The sequence below is a fragment of the Perognathus longimembris genome, chromosome 4 (genome assembly GCF_023159225.1).
Source record: "Perognathus longimembris pacificus isolate PPM17 chromosome 4, ASM2315922v1, whole genome shotgun sequence".
NCBI lineage: Eukaryota > Metazoa > Chordata > Mammalia > Rodentia > Heteromyidae > Perognathus > Perognathus longimembris.
In genome coordinates this window covers 22,065,889-22,093,302 of record NC_063164.1, presented here as the reverse complement: position 1 = coordinate 22,093,302, position 27,414 = coordinate 22,065,889, and the positions used below count along the sequence as shown (strand labels likewise).

The 27,414-nt window shown below is 35.6% G+C and overlaps 1 protein-coding gene across 2 annotated transcripts; it reads right to left on the bottom strand.

Moving 5' to 3' along the window:
• Positions 1-2,744: 2,744 nt before the first annotated feature.
• On the bottom strand, positions 2,745-24,407 carry Myl1 (myosin light chain 1). 2 transcript variants are annotated; one of them, XM_048344831.1, is made up of 7 exons: positions 24,127-24,407; positions 12,324-12,351; positions 7,182-7,325; positions 5,111-5,284; positions 4,754-4,831; positions 3,532-3,574; positions 2,745-3,023 (listed from the first exon to the last, which is right to left on the bottom strand). In XM_048344831.1, the coding sequence occupies exons 1-6, from the start codon at positions 24,241-24,243 to the stop codon at positions 3,546-3,548; spliced, it is 570 nt and encodes a 189-aa protein (XP_048200788.1). In that variant the 5' UTR covers positions 24,244-24,407; the 3' UTR covers positions 2,745-3,023; positions 3,532-3,545. The 2 variants fall into 2 exon arrangements, with proteins under 2 accessions (XP_048200788.1, XP_048200787.1); XM_048344830.1 differs by lacking the exons at positions 12,324-12,351; positions 24,127-24,407 and adding exons at positions 12,601-12,625; positions 13,375-13,471.
• Between the last annotated feature and the right edge of the window lie 3,007 nt (positions 24,408-27,414).

Here is a 27,414-nt window from a genome sequence, read left to right as displayed (position 1 = left end):
TTAGTTCATTTTATTTCCTCTTTTCAGTTATCTGGACAGTTGCAGCAACTTTAGTTTTTTTGTTTAGACTCTAGATTTTTGCCATTTAATCTCTTCTTGAAAATCTATTTTTTCCCTGAACTTCTAAAGGTTATGCAAGGATGTAACAATTTAACATGCCCATCTAAGTATCCAACACCAGAGTCACTACTCCCATCGTTGTATCTCATCTACCTTTTCGCCCAGGATGCATCTCACATTTCCCACTTCCTATATCATACATCAAATATCCTTTTTCCTTTTGAGTCTAGATTTGGTTTTCTGAATAGAACTATAGATTCATAATTTTCTCTGGATTTAGGATTTAAAGAATATATTTTTCTTCATTCTATTAAGCTCTAAGTTACATTTGCCATTATGAAAAAAAGACAAATATAGAGTTTGGGAAAGATACAATATAGAGTCTCTTCTATACCATGTGTCTTAAGAAGTATTACTAGGAAATCTAAAAGATAAAATTTGATTTTTACAATCTAGAATCATTTTGTTTAATAAAGGAGAATAAATTTCCTTATATTATTTAACTTTCAAATAAATTTTGAGGCAAACATTTTCTACTATTATACTATTAGAAACATAACTTGAAGATAGTTAAAAGACATACTTGAAAGTATTAGTTTATGCAATGTAGGCTTTTCAAAAGCTATTTTTGAAGACTGAGGAATTAGACACCTGTCCTTCTTGCCAGCTGGTGTGGATGTTAAAAATTATTGCCACTTTTCTGCCTGCTCCTCTGTTTTGCACCTGCTGTTACTTGAGTTATGGGTATTTTACTCACGGTAATTCAATAAGGTTAGGTCTCATGACAGTGTAGTAGCTGTTATCCTTCCAGGGATAAAAGTAGTTTTATAAGGTCTTGAGAGAAAAGCATTATATAAATCACAAAACTAATAAGTTAGTGCTGTGTAGACGTCAGGTTTCACTAATTTAAAAGGGATGTAGAAGATAGGACATCAGCCACTTATTCTAAAAGAAACCATGATTCTGTTATTAAACTATTTGTATCACTTTCTCTACATTGTGACCTTTGTTATTTAAAAATGGTTTAATACAGCAGCTAAAAAAAGGTGCAAGGTTCGATATGGTGGTGACAAATGTGACTAATTTCAGATTCCATCTTTTCTTTTCTTTTCTTTTTTTCTTTTTGGCCAATCCTGGGGCTTGGACTCAGGGCCTGATCACTGTCCCTGGCTTCATTTTGCTCAGGGGTAGCACTCTACCACTTGAGCCACAGCACCACTTGTAGCTTTTTCTGTTTATGTGGTGCTGAGGAATTGAACTCAGGGCTTCGTGCATGCTAGGCAAGCACTCTACCACTAAGCCACCTTCCCAGCCCTCATTTCAGATTCTAAATAAATTTAAATTTTAAATAAGTTAAAACCAAGGACAATTGAATGTGAGTTCTTAGCAACAGCTTAAGTTCTCAGTATCCTGTGTTAAGTGGTTACTAAAGGCCAAGGTAAGTGATATTTTCACAGAAGATGCTATCAAATAGTATTATGTGAGATTGCCAATTCCTCATCTTTAGATAAACGACCTTAAAATTCATGAGGCCATAGTTTATTTGTCTTAAAAAATGTGATTGAAATTTCCCAACAGCATCTTGTGTGTGCATAGGTTAAATTTTTAAGTGTTAGATACCACTGGTACCTAAATGACTCTTGCTAGACAGAAGGAGCTTGTGTGCCTCACGGGCCTACCATATCAGGAAAAAAAAATCTTTTCAGCTTTTTAAAATGGATAGGCAGGCAGGTACTTTACAGAAATTTTTATAATTGTAAACATTAAAGTTATATTTTTGAGAGATAAGGATAACTAATTTAGCATGCATCCTTTCTAACTATGAAACATTCAGATTCTGTTCTGAAGAAAAAGTGGTGAAATTCTGAGATAGTAAAATAAATATCTTCTATAAAACATCCCAACTAGTCTTAGTGATTTCTTTATATGTACCAAGCTGAGATGTGGGGACATGACTAAGCAAAATAGGAAAGAACATAGTGGGAGATAGACTATTAATAAATGGGATTTTGAGTTGTTGAACAATAATCCTATCCCCAGGGAGTTTTTTTTTTTAATTTTATTTTTTAAGGTAACAGCTGAGAGACCATTTTGAGGCGAACACGTTACCACTAGGCCATATTCCCAGCCCCAAGAGACCATTTTGAATTTTGTCCTTGAAGTCATACAGAGAGAAAGATCAAGGGCTTGGTAGAGTTTTCTAGTAGGACAAATTGTTACATTAAATAGATCAAGCCATAAAAAATTTACACAAATCTGAGGAGCCCTGCTTTTATCTTAGATTGCCTGAGTAGTTTATGGTGAAATTTTTCTTTATCCTCACTGATATTTTGCCAGTCCTAGGGCTTCAACTCAGGGCTTAGGTGCTATCCCTAAACCTTTCTGGGCTCAAGGCTAGCACAGTACCACTTGAGCCACAATGCCACTTCCAGCCTTTTCTGTTTATGTGGTACTGAGGAATTGAACCCAGGGCTTCATGCATGATAGGCAAGTACTCTTCCACTAGTCCACATTCCCAGCCCCCATCTGATTTTTAAAATTTCACTTTTCAATAATTTTTATAGCTATGTAGTCTTCAGTAATTCTATAAAATCGTTACTCAAATATTTTGTATACTTAACAAAAATTGAGGTTTCAAAAATATTTTCATAAAACAAGGAAATAAAAACACAAGGTGATTGGGATATTGTAGACTGACCAATTCTGTTTATTGTTGTAGTATTTTAGGGATGCTTGTTGACCCATGGAGGTAATAAAGGTGGTAGTTGGATTGAAGATTGTCAACATTTTGTTCTTCTTGAATAGAGCAGCAGAGAAAAAAAAAAACCTTAAGGTATATAAAAATCTAGGGAATCCTTCAGTCTTCAGTGGTCCAGGTTGTTTTGCTTTTCTGAATGGTGGTGAACAGATCTGGACAGTCAGTCATGAGTGTTATTGAAATAAGGTTCCAGCAAGTGCTTGTTCTGCAAAGAAGAAGGAAAGCGAGTGAGATGTTGATCAAATCTTTCCAGATAGAAAACTCAGGAGGAAATAATGTGCAAAGGAAGTATAAGCACAAAATGAGCCAGTAATTAAGGACTCTTCATTAGGAATCAGTACTTATTATATTGATAGCATAAACCAACACTAATTATGTTGATGGCATTTAAAGCTGTTAACCTAAAAATGCAATATTGAGAATTTCTTGTTTATTTATTTATTGATTGATTTATGTATTTATTTATTTATGTATTGCATTTTGGTGGTGTTTTATTTCTCCAAATTCATGCCATTGAAATATACCTGCTACTTCCAAACAAAAGAATCAGAAATGAGGTAACAAGTTGGATAAGAAATGTACTCACTGCCTTGCATATGAAACTGTAACCCCTCTGTACTTCATTTTGACAATAAAGTAAAAAAAAAAAAATCAGAAAATGCAAACTTTAGCCAAAGCAGTAGTCATGCAAGAGGGGACAGGTAGGTAGGTACCTGAAGAGCTCCATTTACACGGACATGATGTGCTTGACAAAAGCTGGTGGGGTGATAAAGACAGTTCAGGATTAGAAAACAGCTCAAATTCAATGAAAGAGAAAGTTATGTTTCACATTATTTAAAATACTACTTTCGCCATACATCTATGCTATGTTATCGAAAGAGGCCTCTATAAAATATATTTATAGTAATAACCAAATGTGACAAGTTGTTTACATGTAAGACAGTGAAGTTCAATCAAAATTACCAGTGAAGTTGTGCTTGGTTAAGTATTTTCCTTTTGTCTCCTCACCTTTCCTCTTCTTCTCTTCTTCCCTCCCCTCTTTACTAATTTCCCCCTCCTATGAGATTCTGTTTTCTGTCTTATATTTTTCTTAATTCTTTTTAAATTGTGGAACATTGGAAGTTTGCATTTTTATCAAAGCCATCAACATAAATTTATTGAACTGTAGCTAGATTAGTCCTAGTCGAAGATAATCCTTTCAATTTTATTGAAAATATTAAAATTACATTATACATTTTTATTTTGTGTAGTGTATTATATTTGCAAATTATATTGTGCAATGTTATTCTCCTCTTTGTTTTGTGTAGTACATGCCCTTTCCTCCCTCTCTCCCTCTCTCTTTCCTTCCTTCCTTCTTCCTTCCTTCTTAGTCTCACTCAGTAGTCCAGGCTGGCCTTGAGAACTTGCAATACTCCCACCCTGACTTTCCAAATGTTGACCTAGCAGATATGTTCCAATATTCCCAACTAAAGAATAATTTTCATGTATGCAAGAGCACTAGATGAGGAGAACTAAATTTGTGTTAGATCTGCTATTAATCATTTAACTATCATTAAGTAAACCTTTATGTTCCCCAGTTTTGTCACTTTTATAACTGTTTGACATTTGTAAAGTACTTTAAAATCTCCACAACTTAATATTCCAGTCCATTTGATTCCAACACAAGCCCCATCTATTCTCTAGCCAAAGACCTAACAAGAAAAATAGATAGGAAAGCACATGTTAAAGTGTAAAACAATGCACACGTTTGGTAAAAACATTGGAAAAAAATCTCATGTCTCTATTCAGATCCTCACAGGATATCTTCTTAGATTTACACAACTATCTGATAACATATAACATACGTCTTTCGATAGAAAGGAAGAATTTTAGTTCAAATACAGTCTACTATCAACTAAATCAGTTACTGGAGCCGCCAGTACGCATTGGCTGTACCTTCATAGTTAATGCAGCCATTGGAGTCTTCCTGGCCTGCCATGAGCGCTTCCACTTCTTCCTCCTTCATCTTCTCACCTGGGGAAACACACCCCACCCTCTTGTCAGAAATAAGGCCACAGTTGTTTTCAAAATTCTATCCTAAGTTCTAACTGTTAAACAAAACAAACAGGTTTATACCTTATTCAAACTATATCCTATAGGAACTACAATACTTTGAGACCAATTGAAAAAGTCATTGATTAATCTGTAGTCCTTCCCCCTCAGTTGTTTTGGTTATGACATGCCTCTCCTGTCATGTCACAAACTTTCCTGTATATTCTGTCCTACTAAGTCCTTGAAATAAATGCTCCTTACCCAGAGTGGCCAGCACATGGCGGAGTTCAGCACCCATGACTGTGCCATTGCCTTCCTTGTCAAAGACACGCAGACCCTCAACAAAATCTTCATAGCCACCCTGGTCCTTGTTGTTGGAAATAGCTTGCATCATGGGCAGAAATTGTTCAAACTCAATTTTCTTGGCATTCATCTCTGGAAGAAATTTTAATTTGGAGACTTAGTAGCTACCATAAAATCTCTGAGTTACAAATTATACTTGAAATTTATTCCAGATGATCTAAAAAAAATCTTCAAAGAGCTTAAATTTCAGTTGTAAAATTGTTAAAATAACAAAAATATGGTAATAGATAATAATAGCAAGAATTACAGAGCCATTGGGCTGGGATTCTACTCCTAACTCACCACTTAGAACTATGCAACAGGAGGTAACTTTTTAAAGCTCTTTGTACATTAACTCTTCATCCGTAAACCACAATTACCTCAGGGTGTTATGAGAATTAACTAAGGTAATACATAGAAAACTTATTAAAGTTAGTGAGCAGAATTTGGTGCTTAATAAATGTTACCTACTATTTTCTTAGTAATGACAATGTAATATATTCCATGGCTAGGAAAGCAATAGAAAATTGCAATGATTTACTATTATAAACCCATCACCATATAGAAAAAATAAAACTTAATTGTTCTACTTACTATCTATGTCCTAAGCTTTCTTATAGCCCTACATTTCTTTAAATTTCAAGTAATTAAAAAACTTATGAAGAAAGTCTTTGGGTTGAATATTCTGTGATCTCCCTGTTGCTTTGCAATGTAAAGTCTCTGGTATTTCTGACATATTCCTTTATGATAAAATTATGAAATAGACTATCCAGATGTAGGCAAGTGGATAAAGTTATGTACTCATAAATAACAATAAGAATTCCCCTATTTTTCTCCTCCAAATTAGAAATCTAGTGCATTGAGTGACATTAGGTAGAGTACATTTGAATGTTCCACAAATGAGTATTTACCTAATAAATTCTGTTTTATGATGAACGTTGGCAGGTTAGGCAAAGACATTTAAAAATAAGACTTAGCCTATTATTTTCTAACTTTATCTCCTACTGCAGGTGCTTTCCGCATGATTTAACTGAAAATATCTATCAAATAAAATGAGGAAATGTTCAGCAGACATATTTAGACGTTTTCTTGAAACAAGAGTTCTTTTTTTCCTTTTGTAATAAAGGAAAATCTCCAAAATATTCTTAGTTACCAAAAAGAATTACAAGGTTATTTCCTTTATGTCTCCTTTTCCCCCGAATAATGGTAAAGATTAGCAATCTAAATATCTACTTAAAAGACTTCAGTCTTGTGCTAGGTCTTTTTTCCAATAGACTGTTATACTTTGTCTTGAACCATTGGGATTAAAAACAAATTCTGTGTTCCAAACTAATGATTAGATTTCTACATCAAGCAAATAATTTATGCTGTGTTACCACTTATGTATACCACTGATTTCTGTTTGAAGATTTACCCTGGGGCATGGAATGCAGATTCTGGTGTAGGATTTTCAAATCTTTTGTAATTTGTTGGAAATGGAAAGCACACATTAAGATGTCAATGTGTCAGTTCTTAATTAAGATACCTGAGTTTCTTTTGAAGGTAGCTACAGGAACAGTGTCAATGACAGTGTACAGGGGCTGGGAATGTGTCTTAGTGGTAGCATGCAAGAAACCCTGGGCTCAATTCCTCAGTACCACATAAATGGAAAAAGCCAGAAGTGGCACTGTAGCTCAAGAGGTAGAGTGCTATCCTTGAGCAAAAAGAATCCAGGGACAGTGCTCAGGCCCTGAGTTCAAGCCCCAGGACTATGTACATATATATATATATATATATACACATACATATATATGCATGTATATATGTATATATATGTATATATATGTGTATATATGTATATATGTATGCACATATATGTATCATGCATACATATACACACATATATATATACATATATAATGTTTTTTTCTCTAGAAGTATGGCATTGTAGTTTAACCAATATCATAGAAAAAGCCCACCTGATTTTATCCATGTTTACTTTCTTAGTTACCTTCATTGCTGGGGTTCCCCAGGACTTTCTTCACCTCTGCGTTGGTGGGATTTGTGCCCAGTGCCCGAAGGACATCACCAACCTGGCTCAAGGTGATCTTGCATTCACCTGTTCTGTCGAACAGGAGAAATGCCTCCTTGAAATCTGAAGAAAGCAAGGGACATTATGACGTTTCTTTCCTTCTTCAACACTATTAATCTTTAAAAAATTATCTTTAAGTAGTTGTGCAAAGGAGTTACCATGTAACAAAGCAGTTTATGAATACAATGTATCTTGACCAATGTCACCCCTTTCAACGTTCTCACCCATTCTTTCACTAACCATCCCTTCCCTCACGCTTCTTAATTTTTGTAGGATATGCATTAATTAATCTTAACTCTTTCAATGATTCAGTTCAAACTCTTGGCTATTTTACAGATTTTGCCAACTACTCAAATAGTTGTCTTCATAGCCCCCTACCCCTTTCATTTTGTGCTGGTCCTGGAGCTTAAACACAGTTCTGGGTGCTGTCCCTGAGCTTTTGTATAAGGCTAGAAGTCTACTACTAGAACCACAGCCCAACTTCCAGCTGTATGCTGGTTAATCACTGGTAAGTCTCATGGATTTTACTGCTTTGGTTAGTTTTGAACTAGCAATCCTCAGATCCTTGCCTTCTGAGTAGCAAGGATTGCAAGGGTGAGCCATCGGTGTCAAGCAGTCTCCCCTCTTTTACCTCAATTAATCATTATTGCATACTTTAAGAATTTCTTTTTAGGATTATGTTAAAGTACCATTTCTAATTTCAATATGTTTGATAGTCACGAAAATTGGAACTTCCTTGTCATATTCATATTTCCTTCACCTACCTGGAAAGGAGGGCTAGGTTAAAAATTTCCTAGACCTTGGGACAACCTTATAACCCCCAGAAATTCATTATATAATTACCCAGGTTAAAATGTCATGAAAACACATTTCTAATCAGGGTTTTGTTAAGTGAAGTGAATCCAGTTTTCTTTCTCAAATTATATAGAGAAAGCTCTTCTTGAGGTACATATTTTCTAGGATGTCATTTCTACTAGGTTTTCTCCTGAAACAAATTAATTTTTCAGGGGAAAATTTACAAGAATGAGAGAAACCTATAATTTCTATACCATCTAACACTTCTCTGTGTGTACAACTCTAGTAGTTTTTTGGGTTGTTGCTATGATAATGTCTATACTTTACTCTTTTTTTTCCAGGTAATGTATACAATAATACATTTCTAGAGTGGTTTTATAACTTACGTATATGTTTTAACATTTAATATAGATATGTTTACCTTTGCACACAATTATATGAAATAGTTAGAAATCTATTGCATACTTTTCCTTGTTTTCTGCTGATGGAAACATTGAACAACATCATAGGATGCTGTTGCAACCAGAATATTCATAGTAATGGACTCAATTGACAGTTTATTAGTTTGTTTACTTATTTATTTATCTATTTATTTTTGTGGTACTGGAGATTAAACCTAGGCCTCTTGCATGCTAGGTAAATTCTCCACTCACAAAGCTATATGTTCAGCCTGCCTATGTTTTTTTTGTCTTTTTCATATTTCTTTTTTACTTGTATTCATTGTGTATGTGTGAGCACACACACACACACGTGTTCACTACATATGTCTGTCTTTACCAAATCAATTTATTGGTTACTTTCCTCATAGTTTATTGTTTTATTTTAATAGAGATGGTTCTATTTTTGAAATTAAAATGACAAGGAATTTAGAAATTAAGTACAAAAAAGGAAGAGGGGCTACTATAGAGTTAGAGGCTATTAAAGCCATTTAAACTAAAATTTGTAAACTTAAATCAATGTGTGGGAAGTCCAGAAGTATTGATGGTGATTTATTGGGGGTATTAATGGCACTAAAAATGTTCTTGATTGAACTAGTAGAGCTGAAAACACACTTTTATTGTCAATCAGTGGTTTCCAATCAAAAGACACTGTCTAGGCCAGGCACAGTGGCTCATGCCTGTAATCCCAGCTGCTCAAGAGGCCGAGATTTGAGGCTCACAGTTCAAAGCCAGCCCAGGTAGGACATTAGTGAAACTCTTCTCTCTCTAATTAATCACCAAAAAGCCAAAGGCAGAGCTGTGGCTTGAGCAAAACAGCTCAGAATCAGCACCCAGGCTTTGAATTCAAGCCCTAGGATTAGCACACTCGTGTGTACGCGCGCGCTCTCACGCGCGCGCACACACACACACACACACATTACTGTCTAGACAGATTACTTAGCAAATTCTCAAAATACCTAAAACAGATTCTGCATATCCTGTGGTACCATTAGCCAATTATAATTTTTCATCTTTCTAAGAGACATGTGAAATTGAACTATTCTTATTACTGGTTTTTATGTTTTTAGGCACAGAATGCACAAAGAGCTCACAATCACCTGGTAGAGGAGTTGGATTTTTACAGGCTACAACAGAATCACTTTTACATGTACCCCTTGTGTTGGTTTCATGTAGAGATCAGAAAGAAACATATATTCTTTTCATTCTATATTTGTAACCAAAGTCTTGATTACTCTTTTGAGGGTCTAGAATTTGGATTGACAAACTATTTCCCAGGTCTGCCTCCCTGTTTCTGATCTGGCCCACTTCCTGTTTCTATAAAGAAAATTTATTCCCATTTATTCCTGTCTTAATCTGTGGCCATTTCCATACTTCAATAACATAATAGAGTTATTATTATTTTTGTAGAGAAACAGTACTGACACCTAATATGCTTACTATTTGCCCCAACTAGTACAGAAGAACATAGTTTTAGAACTGTGGGGTAAAGTTAGAATTGTTCTATATGTGCCCATCCCCCCAACAGTAGCTACCTTCTATGACTCTTGGGCACTTAAATATAACTAGTGCCCTTGAAGCTAATGGATTTTTAAATTTATTAATTTTTGATAAATTATAGTTTCAGTAGCTTCATGTGGCTGGTGACAAATTAACTAGACATCATAAGACGTAGAGGTTTGGAATGCTGTAATGTTTTCCTTCCTACTGTCCTTTTTGTTCTTTCAGTACAAATAGAGCAGCATGACCCAACTTCTTTAATCATTAAACAAGGAAATGAGCTAGTCTTTATTCATTTCTGAAAGTACAGGATTTCCATTTAATTTAAAAAGCTCACATTTGTTTTCCTAAAATGAAAGGAAACCAGTTCACTACATTAATTTTATTCAACTTCTTGTCTAAAACCTATTTCACATGTAGAGTAATATGTTTCATATTCAACAGTGAGTCTGTTGGTCTCTGCAAGAGTCTAAAAATCTTTCAGTGCTTAATCCTACAATAGTTCAGCAGTCATAATGACATAGTAAATTAGATCTAGAAAGAGTTGGAATGCAGGCCTTGACGCATCACTAGCAAAAAGTACATTAATGTCAAACAAATTATAGTGGAATTACCAAAAAGTTCACAATATTTAAAATTTTTAAATGATCTTGAGTTGTAAGTCATCCATTCATCCAGTCTTCTTTCTATATGGGCCTATCACCCATCATGTAAGTGACAATAACATCATTTGGAGCATAGTAAACATCCAGTTTTTCTTAATTGATACCCAAGTGAAGAACATAATCAACATTACACTAAAACAGACTGAAGAATGTGGATTTCTTCAGATATAGGAACCTGAAAGGTCTTTACTATTTATCTATATTTATATTATTCATACCTTTATTAATATAATATAAGAGATGCATATTAGGAGTGTGGTCAGTATTCAAACGTGTGCAGTAATATATAGTATATGACCAAACTGTTTCTTTTCCTCTCTTCTACAGATGTATTATCATCTGTACCAGTTCATTCAAATAGTGAAACACTGTGCAACCATGCCTTCATTCACTTTTTAAAAAATAAGGGTCTGTTGGACATGAGATCTGTTGGATCCAAAAACTCAAAAGGTATCCAGGTACTGGTGGCTCATGTCTATAATCATAGCTACTCAAGGGGATTGAGATCTGAGGATCATAGTTCAAAGCCAACCCAGGTTGGGAAGTTGACATTCCAATTAGCCATCAAAATGCTAGGGGTAGAGTGCTAACTTTGTAAGAAAAACTTAAGGACCAATGTTTAGGTCCTGAGCTCAAACCCAGTACTACACACACACACACACACACACACACACACACACACACACACACACACACGACTCAAAAAGAAAATATTAAAGTCTTTGAATAATTCCGAATCTTTGAATCTTAAGACAATGAAGACTCCTTGCGAGAAACTTTTTTAATGGAAGAAATTTCTAATTGGCTTAAAATCATATCAGATTTTGATAGTATCACCAAGTTTTGGGTCTTTGGAAAGCCCTATCACCTCTCTAGGTATCCATCCTGCCACTATTGGACAGAGGTTGGGCCAGAAGATGGGTAATGTTCCCTCCTACAGCTCTATGATAAATTGTACCTTCCTCTTTGTCTCTGACGTCACTTTTTGTTCTATAATTCATTCTGATGGCCTATTGAAACAGTACAGATTTGAAATGGATAATCTTTATAGTTTATTTAGATTCTTTAAATCTCTCTTTAGGGATTTGATAAAATCAACATCCTTTTGTGAGTATATTCATATCTAGGTGTGTGATCAGTTTTAGTTAGTAAAAGGCGAAAGATTTATACGATCTGAAGAGAAACCAGAGTATTCAGTTTTACTTAGAAATCATTGAACTTAAGGATTTTTTTGTGCTGTTTAGTTTTTTTTTTGCCAGTCCTGGACCTTGGACTCAGGGCCTGAGCACTGACCCTGGCTTCTTCCCGCTCAAGGCTAGCACTCTGCCACTTGAGCCACAGTGCCACGTCTGGCCATTTTCTATATATGTGGTGCTGGGGAATCGAACCCAGGGCTTCATGTATACGAGACAAGCGCTTTTGCCACTAGGCCATATTCCCAGCCCTGTTTAGTTTTTATTTGCTTAAATCTTTGATTACTGATTATAAGCAAAGACTCCAGGTTGAACAAACTTATATATGGAGTGATTGAGTTCAATTTATATTTAGCATGGCAATAGCAACTGTGGATAATTAGGAAGTGTTGAGCTCATCCCAAGGGAGTTGGTTTTCTCACGTCACCTAATGAGTGTGCACACATTAACAACTTTAGCATTTAAACTTACCATCCTGTTGTTCCTTAGAGAACTCGATCTGTTAGAAAGAAATTGATCACAAAAAATAGTTTAACCAAAAAAACTCCTGATTTTTAAGTGTATCCAGCTCATTTCCTGAATACTCTTCAAAGTAAGCTCTAAAAGTCAGTCTACTTTTCAGAGTTCAGGCATAGCTTGGACACGGACAGATTGAGCCACAAAATAGCATGCCTTAGTGTTAAGTGACATTTCAGAAACCAGGCAGTACTCTGCCTACATCTTCAGTAGAGAAGTTCAGATCACTTACCCGCAATCTGGTCAGCACTGAAGGACTGCAGTGGTGAGAGAGAGAGAAAGGAAGAAACAACTAGTACCCTTTCAAATGCATTGACAGAAAGGGAGTGCTCTCTGCTCTGAGACTTTCAGGAAGCCCTCATAGGTGTCACTGAATAAGAAGATTGCCTTAGCGTACTTTTGAATCTAGGAGCAGATAAATCTTTTGAGAAAGGCAATTAGGGAATAGTTCTTTGTATTTTAAAAGATAAATCCATGATGCAACAAATGCAAAATCAAATTCTTCCTAGAGCAATATAATAATCTATAGTACACTTAGGACATACCTAATACATAGGGCACACTGAATTAAAAAGTACAGGTGAGCTGTATATAAAGACTCTTAAATCTTTCTGCGGCTAGTACATTTTTTATGCTAAATATTCAAAGCATCAGAGAAGATTAATTTTAGCCAGCACTTACACTGGATTGATTTTATTTTACTATTTTGCTAGAGTTGCAAGTTCCCTTTCTAAATTTAGATAAACCTTTATGATAGAGCAAATACTGGTGAAACATAAAGCATTCTTATGAGTAAGATATATATTTTTTCAATTGGAATCACAGCTTTAAGTAATTTCTTCTATCTTCAATATACTTCATTAAAACCAAGAAACAGTTCTAAGCATTTGACCTGGATATGCTCTTTCCTCAATTTGATTTCTGTCTGCCTTCCTTTCTCAAAAAGTTCCTATACATCAAACTCTATCTTCCTAGAAATGATCAATTGTTTTCTTGGAAGACCCACCATGATGGAGATCTGGGCTGCAAAACAGAGCGAAGAGGCTGAAGAGTAAGTTGAGGGCGGCTCCAATCCCTGAGTGGAGTCCTCCTTGCTCTGAAGGCTCCCTTTTATTTCTGAGCAAACTGACCTCACTGCTAGCATCAAGTTTCAGAGGCTGTTGCCACTCCCCTTCCAGAGTTCTTTAGCTTTCTTAGGGCAAAGAGAAAGAGATCTGTACTCTGGGGGCTATTTTTAGGAAAGCAGGACCTAGGAGTGGACAGCTATCGTGCGACTGAAGCCTGTCAGTACTTTTATGGTCTTTATCTCTCAGATTTTTGCTTGTGGTGGCTCTTTAAGAAGAAATTTCTTTGTCCAAGTACAGAGAAGGTTAACATTTTCTCTAATGGCTCAGGCTGACCTCATCTCTGGGTGAATTACAGACTTTGCAAAGTCCCAGTCAGCAAGGATTTGGTGTTAATGGAACTTCTTGGGTGGGACTGGTTTGGGTTTCAAATGGCAAAGGTTCAAGCCCAGTCACTTATGGTAAAGTTCAGAGGACTTGAAAAGGCCATGCATGCTCTGTGGGGTTTTTTTTTTAGGATGAACATACATGGTCCTCTGGTCAGGTCTTGAAATAGCCAATGAAACTGGTCTTCTGCAAATTATAGTATCAGGAGTATATTCTAAATAAGGAATTGTTTTGATCTCCATTTTCCATCATGCTCCCTTAGTCTTCTGACATTAGGTCTGTATAGTTTTCTGTTTCTTTGTTATTTTCATGATGGCTGATTAATTATTCATATATGTATATATATACACACACACACATATATATATTTAAATTTCAGAAGTTCAAGGTTAGAAAACTGCTAAACCATTTTTGCCTTCTTTGCCTTATGTTCTATACCTGTTATTTTAAAATTTCCCTCAAGTTCTTACCAAAACATGCTGATTCTGTTACTGCCTCATTGAATACTTTTTTGCTGGTCCTTGAACTTGTACTCTGGCCTGAGTGCTATCCCTGGGTACCTTCTAATCAAGGCAAACGTTCTACTCCTTGGCCACAGCACTTCTCCTAGCTTTTTGTGTGATTAATTAGAGATAAGTGTCACATGCTTCTGTGATCCTCAGATCCTAGCTCTCCTGAGTAGCTAGGATTATAGATGTGAGCCACCAGTTCCCGGTCCTTGTCCCGGTCCTTTATGGCTCAGTCTGCAGACTGACCAGAAAAAAAAAATCAAGGCAAGACTTGTGGGAATGCAAAATTATACTTTAACATTTTTAAGACATCTATGGAAATGGCCAGCAAGGGGTTTTCATGGCAGCTTATATGAAAATGGGGGAAAACTTCCTATTTGGAATAGTATTGAGAAAGAAGTTTTTAGAGAGCAACCCTAGTATATCTACTGAAGTTCAGACAAGATGTTCACTATTTTCTACATATAAGTAACTCACAGGCATAAAGTATGTTGGAGATGACCTATGATTCAGTTGCTACTTCCATAAATGTTTTTAAGAAAGATGGTCATAAAAACTCTTCTCATAATGAACTCTCTTCTACTACAAGAATATATACTTCAATGCTTCCCCTCAAACCATTTGAGAAAAAAATTCACAATTTCATATATGTCACTTCTGGCTCAAAGTCCATGAGGAAAAATTACTTAGGACCTTGAGTCCCCAAATGAGGACTGAAAATATAATTTAGAAACTACTGGCTCTTGGGTAATTGTACCTTATAAACAGACTGACATTTTGAAAGGTTATTGGGAAATGAAATTTAATAGAGAAATGTTAGCAAATGCTTTGCATCATTTAGGGTAAATGAAAGAGAGAATGAGAGGTGGAAATTTATAATCTTTAATAATTGCTTCAGTTGGAATCTCATGATTTTTATACATAGAGCTATTAGAGAACATGTTTTCTTGGTGTTCATTTTTAGTTCAGTAAAATATGTATGGAGCTGTGTCATTAAATTAAAATTTACTTATAATTTAAGATGTGACTTCATTGAACTAATTTTGAAAATATTACAAAATTACAAAAATTGGCATTGCCTTACTGTATATAACAGTATTTATAGATATAACCGTATATAACTATATTTACAGATATAGCAGTATTTTAATATTTCATTTTTTTCAGATAAAAAGTATGCCAATAAATATATATAAAACCTGGTAAATTTTTATCAAATCTATGGAACAACCTAGAAAGTTAGTATGAAAGATTTGTCTGGAATAAGAGTATCATATTCATATGAAAAGCATATAAAGGTTTATTTTAAAATAGAAACTTCCAACTGATAGGCAGTTGTTAACTGACATGGAGAAAGGTCCATTTCTTTTTCACCTAAAGAAGAGTAGACTTTTTATACCTACTGAGAATTAAAATATAAATTTGAGCATATTATTTGATGAGAGGAAAGACTAAATTAAACTTTAGTGTAGAGAACAAACGGTAGTTTAAAAATTAGAATACCAGTTCTAGGAATATGGCTTAGTGGTAGGGTGCTTGCCTAGCATGAATGAAACCCTGGATTTGACTCCTCAGGATCACATAAACAACAAATAAATAAAAGAAATAAAATTTAAAAACATTAAAACATTAGAAGACTTGGGTTTTGTGCTCATGAATAAATGTACAATTCATGTTTTAGTACTCTGTTTGCAATAACAGACTCCACCTTCCTTTCTGTCCTGATAATATTATAATAGTGAAGTATTCAGCCTTCCAAACAAAGGCATAATGTAAATACAGAGTTGGTTAATAGTGGCTTCATTTTGCCTTTTCAACACTTGGTTTATTTTAAAAGTTAGATTTAAGTCTGTCTGGCATGAACTCTTTTCAATGCTCTCCTGTTTTTAGAAATTAAATATTCCTTAAACCCTGATAGAATAATAAACCTTTTTCTCTCCATGTTCTACCTAGTTCTTCATCCCAACTGCCAGTTCTTTAACTTTCTTGTCTAATATTTGGGGAAGCATAGTTTATCTCTGCAACCTATTTGATCTTGATGTGGACTGGATGATGTTATGTCCTAACATCTCTATTCCCTAAGACAGCTTGTTTCTGTTAGATGTTCAGTAAATTTTCATTTAATTAAAGTCACTAGAACCAAATATCCTAAGCTCTTCCTTTAAACACAAGCTCTTCCTGTAGAATATTCCTGAGGATAGACACCTGTCTATGCTCATAACAAGCTTGCATTCTAGAGGAATTATGTGTACTCGCCTTCGATACTGTGTCTCCAACACCTGCTACTTCACAGCACATAGCACTTGCTCATTATTTTAGTACTATTGTTCTAGTATTTTCTTCTCAGATTTTATAAGAATATTTGTTGCCAAGATTTTTCTTCTCCAACCTTTTGTTTATAAAGTCTTTTTTTGTTTTGTTTTAGACAAATATATTTTTAGGACTTGGTCAATCCCTTGCCATTGAGTTTATAGCTAAGTAGTAGGGTACAAGTTACTCCTACTAAAAATAATTTTATTGCAATGCTTGGAGATCCTTGTTAATTTTGGAAATTGTCATCGGTTAGTAACCATAAAGTTTGTTTAACTGGTTAAAGATAAGATAAATATTCTGGTATTGTTTGCTGAGGAAAAATATTAAAGTTGAGTAAATCAAGCAGACCGTGGAATTGATATATAACAAAGTTTAGTACAGTAAAGAGAAGAGCTATAATTAAAAATAACGTGGAAAATATGTGCTGTTAAATACTAGGATAAAATACTATAGGAAGACACATGGATTATGGTCTTCAAAGATCTTCATTGCTTGGTGAGATAAAATGAACATGAGGGGAAAGAAAGACAAAGTAAAAAAGCTCTTCCAACCAGAGCCAGTTTTCAGATAACGTAACATTGCTGTATGTACCTGATTTAAGGCCCAGGAGAGAAAGCAAGACTTGGGCATATACAAATTCTCAGGAATAACATGGCCTAATTTTGCTCCATGTTAGGGGTTTCTAAGCCCCACCATGAAAGAAACTGTTAGATTTTCAGATTTTGGTGTCTCTAATATAAGAGACACTACATGGATGGATTGGATAAATGGCTCTGAAGTGAGGCAAAATATATAATTCTGTGTTTGGCAGGCTTAATTAGACAAGTCAACTGCATCCAGTCACATCAAAGCAAAGATAGTGTTATTAACACAATTTAGACCCATATGAATTAACAGAGATTGAAGTGAATTTTAATTAAAAAATTAAAAATATGAGACAAGCCTGCTCTTATTTTCCCCAATGGGCTGTGACTTTTTCAGAGTTAATAATGGATAAGGGAATGCATGACATCTTGAGAGTTCTGCTTTTCTATTTTGTGCATTTATTTTCATATAACTTCTTTTTTTTTTTTTTTTTTTTTTGCTCAAGGCTAGCACTCTGCCACTTGAGCCACAGTGCCACTTCTGGCCATTTTCTGTATATGTGGTGCTGGGGAATTGAACCCAGGGCCTCATGTATACAAGGCAAGCACTCTTGCCACTAGGCCATATCCCCAGCCCCTTCATATAACTTCTTAAAAAATAAATTCTTTTTTTGTTTACCCCTTCACTTTCAAACTTTTGTAATGTAAATATTAGAAAATTTTTTGTGGGTTGTTTTAAATTACAGTAGAGACATGGTAGTACAAAGTTGATAATCCCAGCTCTGATTCTATGAAAAAAATTAGAAGCATTGAGGTAGATTCTGGTGACAAATGGGTCAAAAATTTCACATAGTGGATCCTAGAAATTGTGTGAACTGATAGTATAATCTGTGAAAAATAATCTAAACAAGAGAAGTTATTTATGTAAAGAACCCATGATTTGTTGGGAGAATCCAAACAAGATTCCCAGTCTAGTTCTTTTTCCCTACACAGAAAAAAAATCAGGTGATTATTAATTATCTTTCTTTTTAATTTTTGAGCCATGGTCTTCCTATGTATTCCATATACTTTAGATTCTGGTTTATGGCTAAAAAATAAAAATAAACTGAAAATATATGCAGAAACAAATTATTTAAGATATTATTTTCATATGAAAATTTTTTAGTCCCAAGAGAAGCAGAAGAAAGTGTCATATCAGCAGACTAAATATAATCCTTTTCATAATTTCCATGAGTCAGATGGTGCTTAGTACTGTGTAAGTAATTATGGAATGACTTCTAAAGACAACTTGCCGGGGTGTGTGTGTGGGGGGGGCATTTGCAGCATGAAAATGTCAAGGGCTAAATTTGGCCCTGTCACTTTATAGTCTTCTTGTCTTACAAAGATTTTAATTATCTTCAAAATGAAAAGTTATTCACTATTAGTTGGTGAACATATCTCTTCCTTTGCAAGCTGTATTTTTTTTGCCAAAGCATAGTTCAGATAGAGATAATGCAAAATGAAATTCTAGAGAAAATTTCAAAATTCTATTTAATTTTTTCCCACTCTAGTCCACCCATTTTATTTCTTCTACAGTGTGAATATATGAAAGGAAATGTGATGATATCTAGTAATAAACTCAAATAATGTTTTTTTGTCCTGAAGTTTTATGTACTCCGCAAATGGCTGAATATTGCAATTGGTTGGCATGCAAGTTGCATTAGAACGTTTTGTTTTAATTCTTGAAACATTATTATAAAAGAAAACAAGATTTCAATATGATATAAAAGAAAAAGAAAGCAGCTTAATATGTCCACTATTTTTTTCTAATTAGAAATTGACTGCATAGGATTTTTTTTCCTATTCTTTGTCTCAAACAAGTTTAGGCTATGATTTAACCCTGTGATGCTTTTCTACATGTTACTCTGGAGAATGCTAGCTGGAGTTTTCAGTTGAAATCAAGCTATTAATTTACAAGTGAAGCAGAGATCTCATGCTCTTCTCAGAATATCAGCTTGATAGTAAGATATCAAGATTAGATTGGCTATGGATAAGCACTTAATAAAACAAAACAAAACTTATTTTAAAATTCAGTATTTTATAGCATTCAATAGTAGTTTTTAGATATTAATTTCTGTTCACAATTTTTTACGGAAAGCTGGAACAAAATGAGTAGGATTCCTAGGTTGTTGAGGATTCAGCATTCACCTATGAAAGAGAACAACCATCTTGTCATCAAGTGCTGGGATAAGGATGAGGAAAGCATGAAGAGCAGAACTGTAGTGAATGGCCAAGGTCAAAGACTTGGTGATCTTGCTCTGATGTGTGCCTTTCACTCCCTCTTCTGGCTACACAGAATTGTGCAGGGCAACACAAGATCCACCCTACTCCATGCCTTTAAGAACAGAAATGACTTCTTTACAAATATTTGAAGTGCTCTTTAGAAACTAGAGGTAGCCTAGGATATGATTAACATAGTTAACTCTGATTGTTCTGCCAAGTTCAATTATAGCTTCATCACTTGCCTAGTTATTTGATTATCTAGACTGAGTTTCTGTACTTGGAGGGAAAAAAAACTGGAATTAAGGTATAAGGTTGATGGTGCAGGATAAATTCACATGAAGGTTGATTATTATTACAAGGATTATTATTACAAGGATCAGATATATTAACCTTCTTCAGTAAGAGAAAATACAACATAAGTAACTTTACATTCCAGGGCTAAAACAAGTCATAATGCATAGATAACCATTTGCATCTCCTGAATAGTCATCAATAAATAGATATATTGAGGAACATGAGGCATTCAGGTTATCCATTAAATTGAAATTTTAAGTCTTCCCAGATATGGTCAGCTGTTACCTCAAGATTTGTTATTTGGTGGGTTTTCTGTCAATGCATTCCGTACCAGTACATTGCCAAAGTCAGGTCCCCTGCATGCCTAGTCAGAGGTAACCAGATTGAGTGGTGAACACATGAGAATTAAAACGTAAACAGTGTAAAGGGAGCTAGGACTCAAACTCTCCATTTGAAAACAACCTGACGTTCCAGCTTGCACAAGCATCATGCAAAAGCTGTGTTTACATATTGAAGATGATCTAAGATTAAAGAACATGTCATTTCCTTATTTCATTTCATTATTTCACATGGTTGCAGCCAATATCATTCCTGTGTTTGCACAGGAGCCATGCTTACAGCCGGTGTTAGTTTCAGCGGTTGCAATTCTGTCAGACAGAGTTATTTTACTGTGGACTCTTGGCTGGGAGCACCAACTCTCTGAAGGCAAAGGATGCTCAGAATGAGAAGGGACAGTAATTTTGTTGTTCAAACAACAGCAGAATTTCCATTTTAAGAAGGGAAGATAGCATATTAGTAAACATCTTTTGGGTGAATGTTGAAGATTTTATGACAGGATCAACTGAAGAATTGTTCGAAACAAATACCTGAGAACCCAGAAAGTCAGATTGTGAAGTGCATATAAGTAACCAAGTAAACTAACTGAAAACATCTAGGATTATATGAGAACATAACTGTGTGGTAATCCATTAGAATGTTTAAGGATGGAACACAGCTCTTAACTGGGAGTATTATTATGGAGTTAAATCTCACTATAGCTGTATAGTGCATTATGAAAGCTACACTTAAACTTCTGAATTACTCAGTAAGCACATGATTGGACTATCTTCCTTTCTTCCCCTCCCTCCCTCCTTCCCTCCCCCTCTCCCTCCCTCCCTCCCTCCTTCCCTCCCTCCTTCCCTCCCCCTCTCCCTCCTTCCCTCCCCCTCTCCCTCCCTCCCTCCCTCCCTCCCTCCCTCCCTCCCTCCCTCCCTCCCTCCCTTCCTTCCTTCCTTCCTTCCTTCCTTCCTTCCTTCCTTCCTTCCTTCCTTCCTTTCACTTTCTCCATCCCTTCCTCCCTCCCTTCCTCCCCTTCTTTCTTTTCATCCTTTTCTTTTCTCTTTTTCCTCTACTCTCCCCTGCTCCCCTCTGCCTTGCCCTGCCCTGCCCTGCCCTGCTCCTGCCCTGCCCCTGCCCTGCTCTACACTGCTCTGCTCTGCCTGTCCCTTCTCATCTTTTAATTTTCCTTTTGGGGGTATAAGTTTGAACTCAGGAACTCACATATTCTATACCAACTCTCTATCACCTGAGCCACAGGTCAACTTTTTACTTCTATGTATACTTTAGTCAGTCCCTATTTTTTTACCTGGAGAAGCCTGTGATTCTCCTACCTATGCCTTTCTCATAGTTGGGATTGCAACTACATCCCACAACACCCAGCTTATTTGTTGAGAAAGGGTCTTGCGATGTTTTGTCTGGGCTTGGCTTAAACCTCCATCCATCCTCCAGCTCTCCGCCTCCTGAGTAGATGCGATTACAGTTATGAAATGCAAGCCTGGCCAAAATTTCTAGTCTTACATGATTAATAAAGGAAAGTTTAAAATCCAATTACTTTTTATTCTTTATATAGTTTTTAAGAAAGCTAATGAACATATATAAGAGCTCTATTAACTTTTTTAAAGTTAATTTCCTCTGCTTGAAAATGTTTAGTGCCTGTATGAGGTAATATATATTTAGAAACATCATCAAGTGATTAAACACATCATAATATGAAATTTTGTACTTTTTAATTAGTCTTATTACCTACTGGGATGAAATTAAATTTGATAAAATTCTTGAATTACACCATATTTTTGGTTATGCTATCATCCTTCCAAATATGCACTAATTTCATACTGATGAATTTGCATCATTGAAGACATTTAAATTTCTTTACAAAAATAGGATGGCTTTGATTCTTTTCTTTCATCTTTATATTAAGAATGACTAACACTGAATGGAATAAAGATTAATTTCTTACTGTTTCTTGAAGATTCACTTAACTTCTCTATTTTGATTTGTTTACCTTACCCGAACCTATTATATTTCTTGCTATAAAATACAGTAAAACAATAGAGCTAGCACATTCTTATAGAAAATCTTGGAGAATTTCCTTCTTTTTCTTAGTTGTACGGGCATCAGCTTAACATATAGACAGCAGGATAAAACAGTTTTCACAATTCAGAAAAGTGTTACTTTTCTGTGGACAATAACACAAATTGAGTTGTTTTCTGTATTGGGAAAGTAAGACTTTGTCTTTTCTTAGAGACTTCTTGTCTGCCCAATGAATTTTCTTTTCATTTACTTATGGCAACTCATTTCTTAAAAAGGAAAGTTAGTGCTTATTATTTTTGTTGTGATTGTTGTTGTTAGTGGGGAACTTTGCTTTTTTAAAACATTAGGAACATTTTCTTTTCTTCCAGAAGCTTCTTATCCCAGATATAGAGAGTTGATATAATTCACAATCACAATAAAGAATAGCTTGGATACTGATTTTTATCTGTAATTTTACTTTAAAGAAAGAGTTACTGAATAAGGACAATCAAAATTATTGTCATGGCTGTAATCATACTTTGACAATGTGTCAGTATGCATCTGCAAAGATACATTAATGACAATTACTGGAGATAAAGCATTTGGTTTCTTCCAATAACCAACATGCATGCAGTCCTTAAGGTAGAAAAACAGTGATGATAAGATGTGATATGTGTTTCCCCTCCTAAATGGATAGTTATTAAAAACAGTCCCTAATTGCTTCTAGAAAAACTCCCCCCCCCAAATATAACATAGAAATAAATAAACACGTGAAAAACAGCTTGTACTTTGAATGCTATAGAAATTATGAATATATCTGATTTTATTTCATAAATACAAAGGTGATCTAACTCAATATTTATTTTAGGGATGTTTTGAAAAATACATGTGTATACGAGTCAATGAAATAGTTCTTTGCAGGGTAGCATTACAGTTGTAAGCAAACTATTTGTAACTTCAGATCTATCACATAGAGAACTTTTGAGCAGCATATTACCTCATAAGCACTTTCCATACAAGTAATGCTTTCCATACAAGGCAAGGTTTGTTAGATGAAAAATTTGAAACTGTCATTTGGACCAATGGTAGCCCAATGAATGAGAAGAAGGTGCTCATTTGATAGGTCAAGTCACTGAGCAGTAACAGGGACATCATTCTGTCATGTTTCCAAAAGCAGATAATCTTTTAGCCGCTGAGAACTTTGATCACAGCAAAGCGTTGACACAAAAATCAATCACATTCTCCTTAGTTCAAGATCAGTATGCAAAAGCTCAAAGACAAATGTGAACAGCCGTATCACTGACAAGTTTTATAATGTTTTCGGTTAGTTTTTCATTTAGAAGCAACTCAGAAACTCAATTAAAGCTGTATATAAGGAAGATGGCAGTTATGGTCACTGAAACACTTGAATGCCTACTATTCTGCACTGAGTTGTCACTTAATGTATCAAATTTTATTAAGCAAAGCTGAAGGGAGAACTAGCTTGAGTGGAAAAATCTTGTGTTTCTTAAACAGATGAAATAAAACAGCTGTCAAGTTGCATATAGCCAGGACAACTGGGTAATCAGCTGTCTTTAAGCTTCTAGAAACAAACAGAGGACACAAATTCCTCTCTGGTGTAGTTTTAAGGTAAATGATCCAGTTTCCAGAGAGATTTTACGAAAAAAAAATACCACTTGAAATATTTGTAAACGTAACACCTTTCTAAGTATACACTCTCTCTTGAATGGTATTTGTATAATTTAGGGAGAAATAGAAACTGGGAGAACAAAATATTAGAGTAACTAAAAATCCCACATATAATTTCATATTCTCAATTGTGCACTAAAATGTTTGCATCGCTCCTTTCTTAAAGTAAGATGCTTTTCTTCCCCCAAATCCAACAAAAACGCATAAAGCCGTTCATCATTTAGTGCACTTCTCAATGAAAAAAAAATGTACCTCTTTAAAAATTCTTGGAGTTTCCCTTATTGTGGAAATGTTTCAGTGACCCAACAGTTCATCCATTTGTTACCTTAATGGCAGAGAGGTCAATTTTTTCTTCTTTTTTGGCTGGGGCAGGTGCAGGTGCTGGGGCAGGGGCTGGGGCAGCAGCAGCCGCAGGTTTCTTCACGTCTTTCTTTGGTGCCATTTTGGTTTAAAAGGATGGGCTCTGGAGAAAAAAAAAAAAAAAGGATCTCCTCCAAAAGAACCTGTCACAATGTACTTGGAAGAGCAGCGGAGGCTTGCTTGATCCACAGCCCAGTGTCTTGAAGGCGGACCCCGAGTGTTAAATGGTATAAGGGCATGCATATATATTTCACTTTGTGCCTAATAGAATCTTGACACATGCAGCTCGATTGGACAGTTCCCTAGTCAAGGGGGATGGCATTCGGGCTCAGACTATAAATGGAATCTAAAGGGTCAGGGCTTCCTCAATTTTTTTTTTAAACTCCTTCCCCCCCCCCGCCCCTCCCTCTATATATAAAGGAGAAAGAACTATGATAAAGCCAGCTTCAGATCTTTTGGTGACAGCAAAGTAGATTGACATACTTCTTTTCTTAGTAGGATTACAGTTCTGTTGAAGCTTTAAATCACTTTATTTTCCATGCCTAAGTCGCTTTGCTGAAGGATTCAATTTCCACTTGTAATTTTGGCAGAGAGTGTCACCAACCTTCACCCAGCTTCTTCGTTCATGCTCCTCCCATCTTGGCCATAATTTGCAAGAAAATGTTGGTCAGCAAAGAGATGGTGGTGTTTAAAAATAAAAACAGACGTATAAGGAAAGCCCATCCAGTCTTAAAGTGGCTTCCCTTCTAGGGGAGGCTGGACTCTGGATCTCTGTCTCTGTCACTGTCTCCAATTGTAATGAATTCTATGCTAAAGAAGAAAATTCAAAATTATTTCTTGTAATTTACTTCTTATGCATTTAATGAAGAACAGGAGGTGGGGTGGATATGATAAGAACTACATTCTTGCAAGATAATAGTTACATTGTTTTCAAAGTACACATGTCCATTATCTTTTCAAAACGGCATAAAATCCACACATTACCTAAATCTGTCATCGATGCTAAAGACAATACACTTTTAGAGAAAAAAGAGACATTTTTATTAATGTTGTATAGGTTTTGATGAGCATTTTCATGGATTTCTCTTTTGTTCTTGGCTTTCAGAGATGGCAAAGCAAGATTCATATTAAAAATGTAACAAAACCAGTGGATACTTCATAACTTCAGAATTGGCAAATTCTAATGTAGCACTGGCAGCTCATGACTGCAATCCTAGCTACTTAAAGAAGTTGAGAATTGAAGTATTCATGATTCAAAGCCAGCCTGGGCCAAAAAGTTCATGAGAGTCCATTTCCAAAATAAGAAAATTGGTTGAGGGCTGGGAATGTGGCTTAGTGGTAGAGTGCTTGCCTAGTATGCATGAAGCCCTGGCTTCGATTCCTCAGCACCATACACATAGAAAAATCCAGAAGTGGTGCTGTAGCTCAAGTGGTAGAGCGCTAGCCTTGAGCAAAAAAGAAGCCAGGGACAGTGCTCAGCAAGCCCAGGACTGGCAAAACAACACCAACAACAAAAATCTGGTCGAGAGTACTGGCTCAAGTGGTAGATCTCTAACAGGGGGAGCAAGCTGAGCAAGTTTCAGGTCCTGAATTCTAACCTCAGTACTGAAATATAAACTAATCAACAGATATTTCATAACTTCATAACTGACAAATATTGCCGAGCATGTTTACAATTGGTAATCAACATGATTTTACAGGGGCAGCCTCACTTCTGTTGCTTCGACTCGTGTGATATTTCATTAATAACTTATTATTACAGTAGGTATTAGTAAAATAAATCAGTTGCTAGTTTTGGATTTTAAAAGGGCATATCTATCATATGCAAATATATATATATGCAAGTATAAATATTATATATTCTAATTATTGAGTATAGATGTGTTGAAGATAATGATTCATTAGCTGCTTTCTTTTGCTCTGTTATAAAAGCAGCTGAGTGGGCTGGGGATATGGCCTAGTGGCAAGAGTGCCTGCCTCATATACATGAGGCCCTGGGTTCGATTCCCCAGCACCACATATACAGAAAATGGCCAGAAGTGGCGCTGTGGCTCAAGTGGCAGAGTGCTAGCCTTGAGCAAAAAGAAGCCAGGGACAGTGCTCAGGCCCTGAGTCCAAGCCCCAGGACTGGCAAAAAATAAATAAATAAATAAAATAAATAAATAAATAAATAAAAGCAGCTGAGTGAAGGGCACTGATCCTCATCACATGTTACAACTAGAGGGATAAAATTCTCATATAAGGAATAACTTACAGATGTTATGGCAGAGCCAGTCTAGTCATCTCCTTATCTCATGTGGTGATTGTTTGTCTTTCTGGCTTAAGCAAATGCTTTTTGGTTAGCTTGCTGTTTGATTTCCTTCTCTCTTCCCTTCCCTTTTTATTCCCTTCTTATTTCCTTCTCCCTTCCCTTCCCCCTTCCTTTGCCTTTCCCTTCCCTTCCCTTCCCCTTCCCCTTTTCTTCTCTTCCTCTCCCCAGCATGGGGGTTTGAATTCTGAGCCTCAAATCTGTCAGGCAGGTGTTCTGCTAAACCACACCTTCCACTCTTTTTTGGAGTGGTTATTTTTGAAATAGAGCCTTTCTTCTGTCCAGAACATGCCTGGGTCTATTTTAGGGTCTATTTTAGGCTTTCTGTTATTGCTGGGATGACAAGTATGTGACTACACCCAGCATCTATCCATTAAGGTGGAGTCCTATAGACTTTTCTGTCCAGGCTGACCTGGAATCCCCAAAGTGGTTTAGAATGACAGAAACACACCACTGTGCCCAGCTATGGGTGAAAAGGCATCTTGTGAACTTCCCTGCCTGCTGTTACTTAGAGATATTGACTCATATTTAAATTATTAAATGGACATTTCTATGTTTATAATAATAGAGTCACTGTTATTCCAGTTTTTCAAAGGGAAATATTTCAAAGGGAAATGCATTGGTATATAATTTCTTTTCTTTAGTAGTAGGAACCATGAAGATAAAATGTCATTCTTATAACTGGAGTACACAGCATTGACATAACTCTACTGTTGATGCTAACTTGGACCATGTGGTAATATTTGACTACCTCAAACCCATGATACAGTTTAACTATGATGAAACTCCAGACAGACCCCAAACAAGCAACATTCCCCAACATATCAAACAAGAATTTCTTAAGGTTGTCAAAGTTATTAAAAACAAAGACAACCAAAAACTGTCCTCATCCAAAGAACTGTAAGCAAACAGGACAAATCAATGTGATGTTGGGTACTGAGTGTA

What these genes read in the sequence shown, in the direction of transcription:
- Myl1 (XM_048344831.1), bottom strand. Translation starts at nt 24,243, where the DNA reads ATGGCACCAAAGAAAGACGTGAAGAAACCTGCGGCTGCTGCTGCCCCA. An exon ending in TTGACCTCTCTGCCATTAAG is followed by an intron (nt 12,352 to 24,126) that starts GTAACAAATGGA and finishes TCTTTCTAACAG; the next exon opens with ATCGAGTTCTCTAAGGAACA. An exon ending in CTCTAAGGAACAACAGGATG is followed by an intron (nt 7,326 to 12,323) that starts GTAAGTTTAAAT and finishes TGCTTTCTTCAG; the next exon opens with ATTTCAAGGAGGCATTTCTC.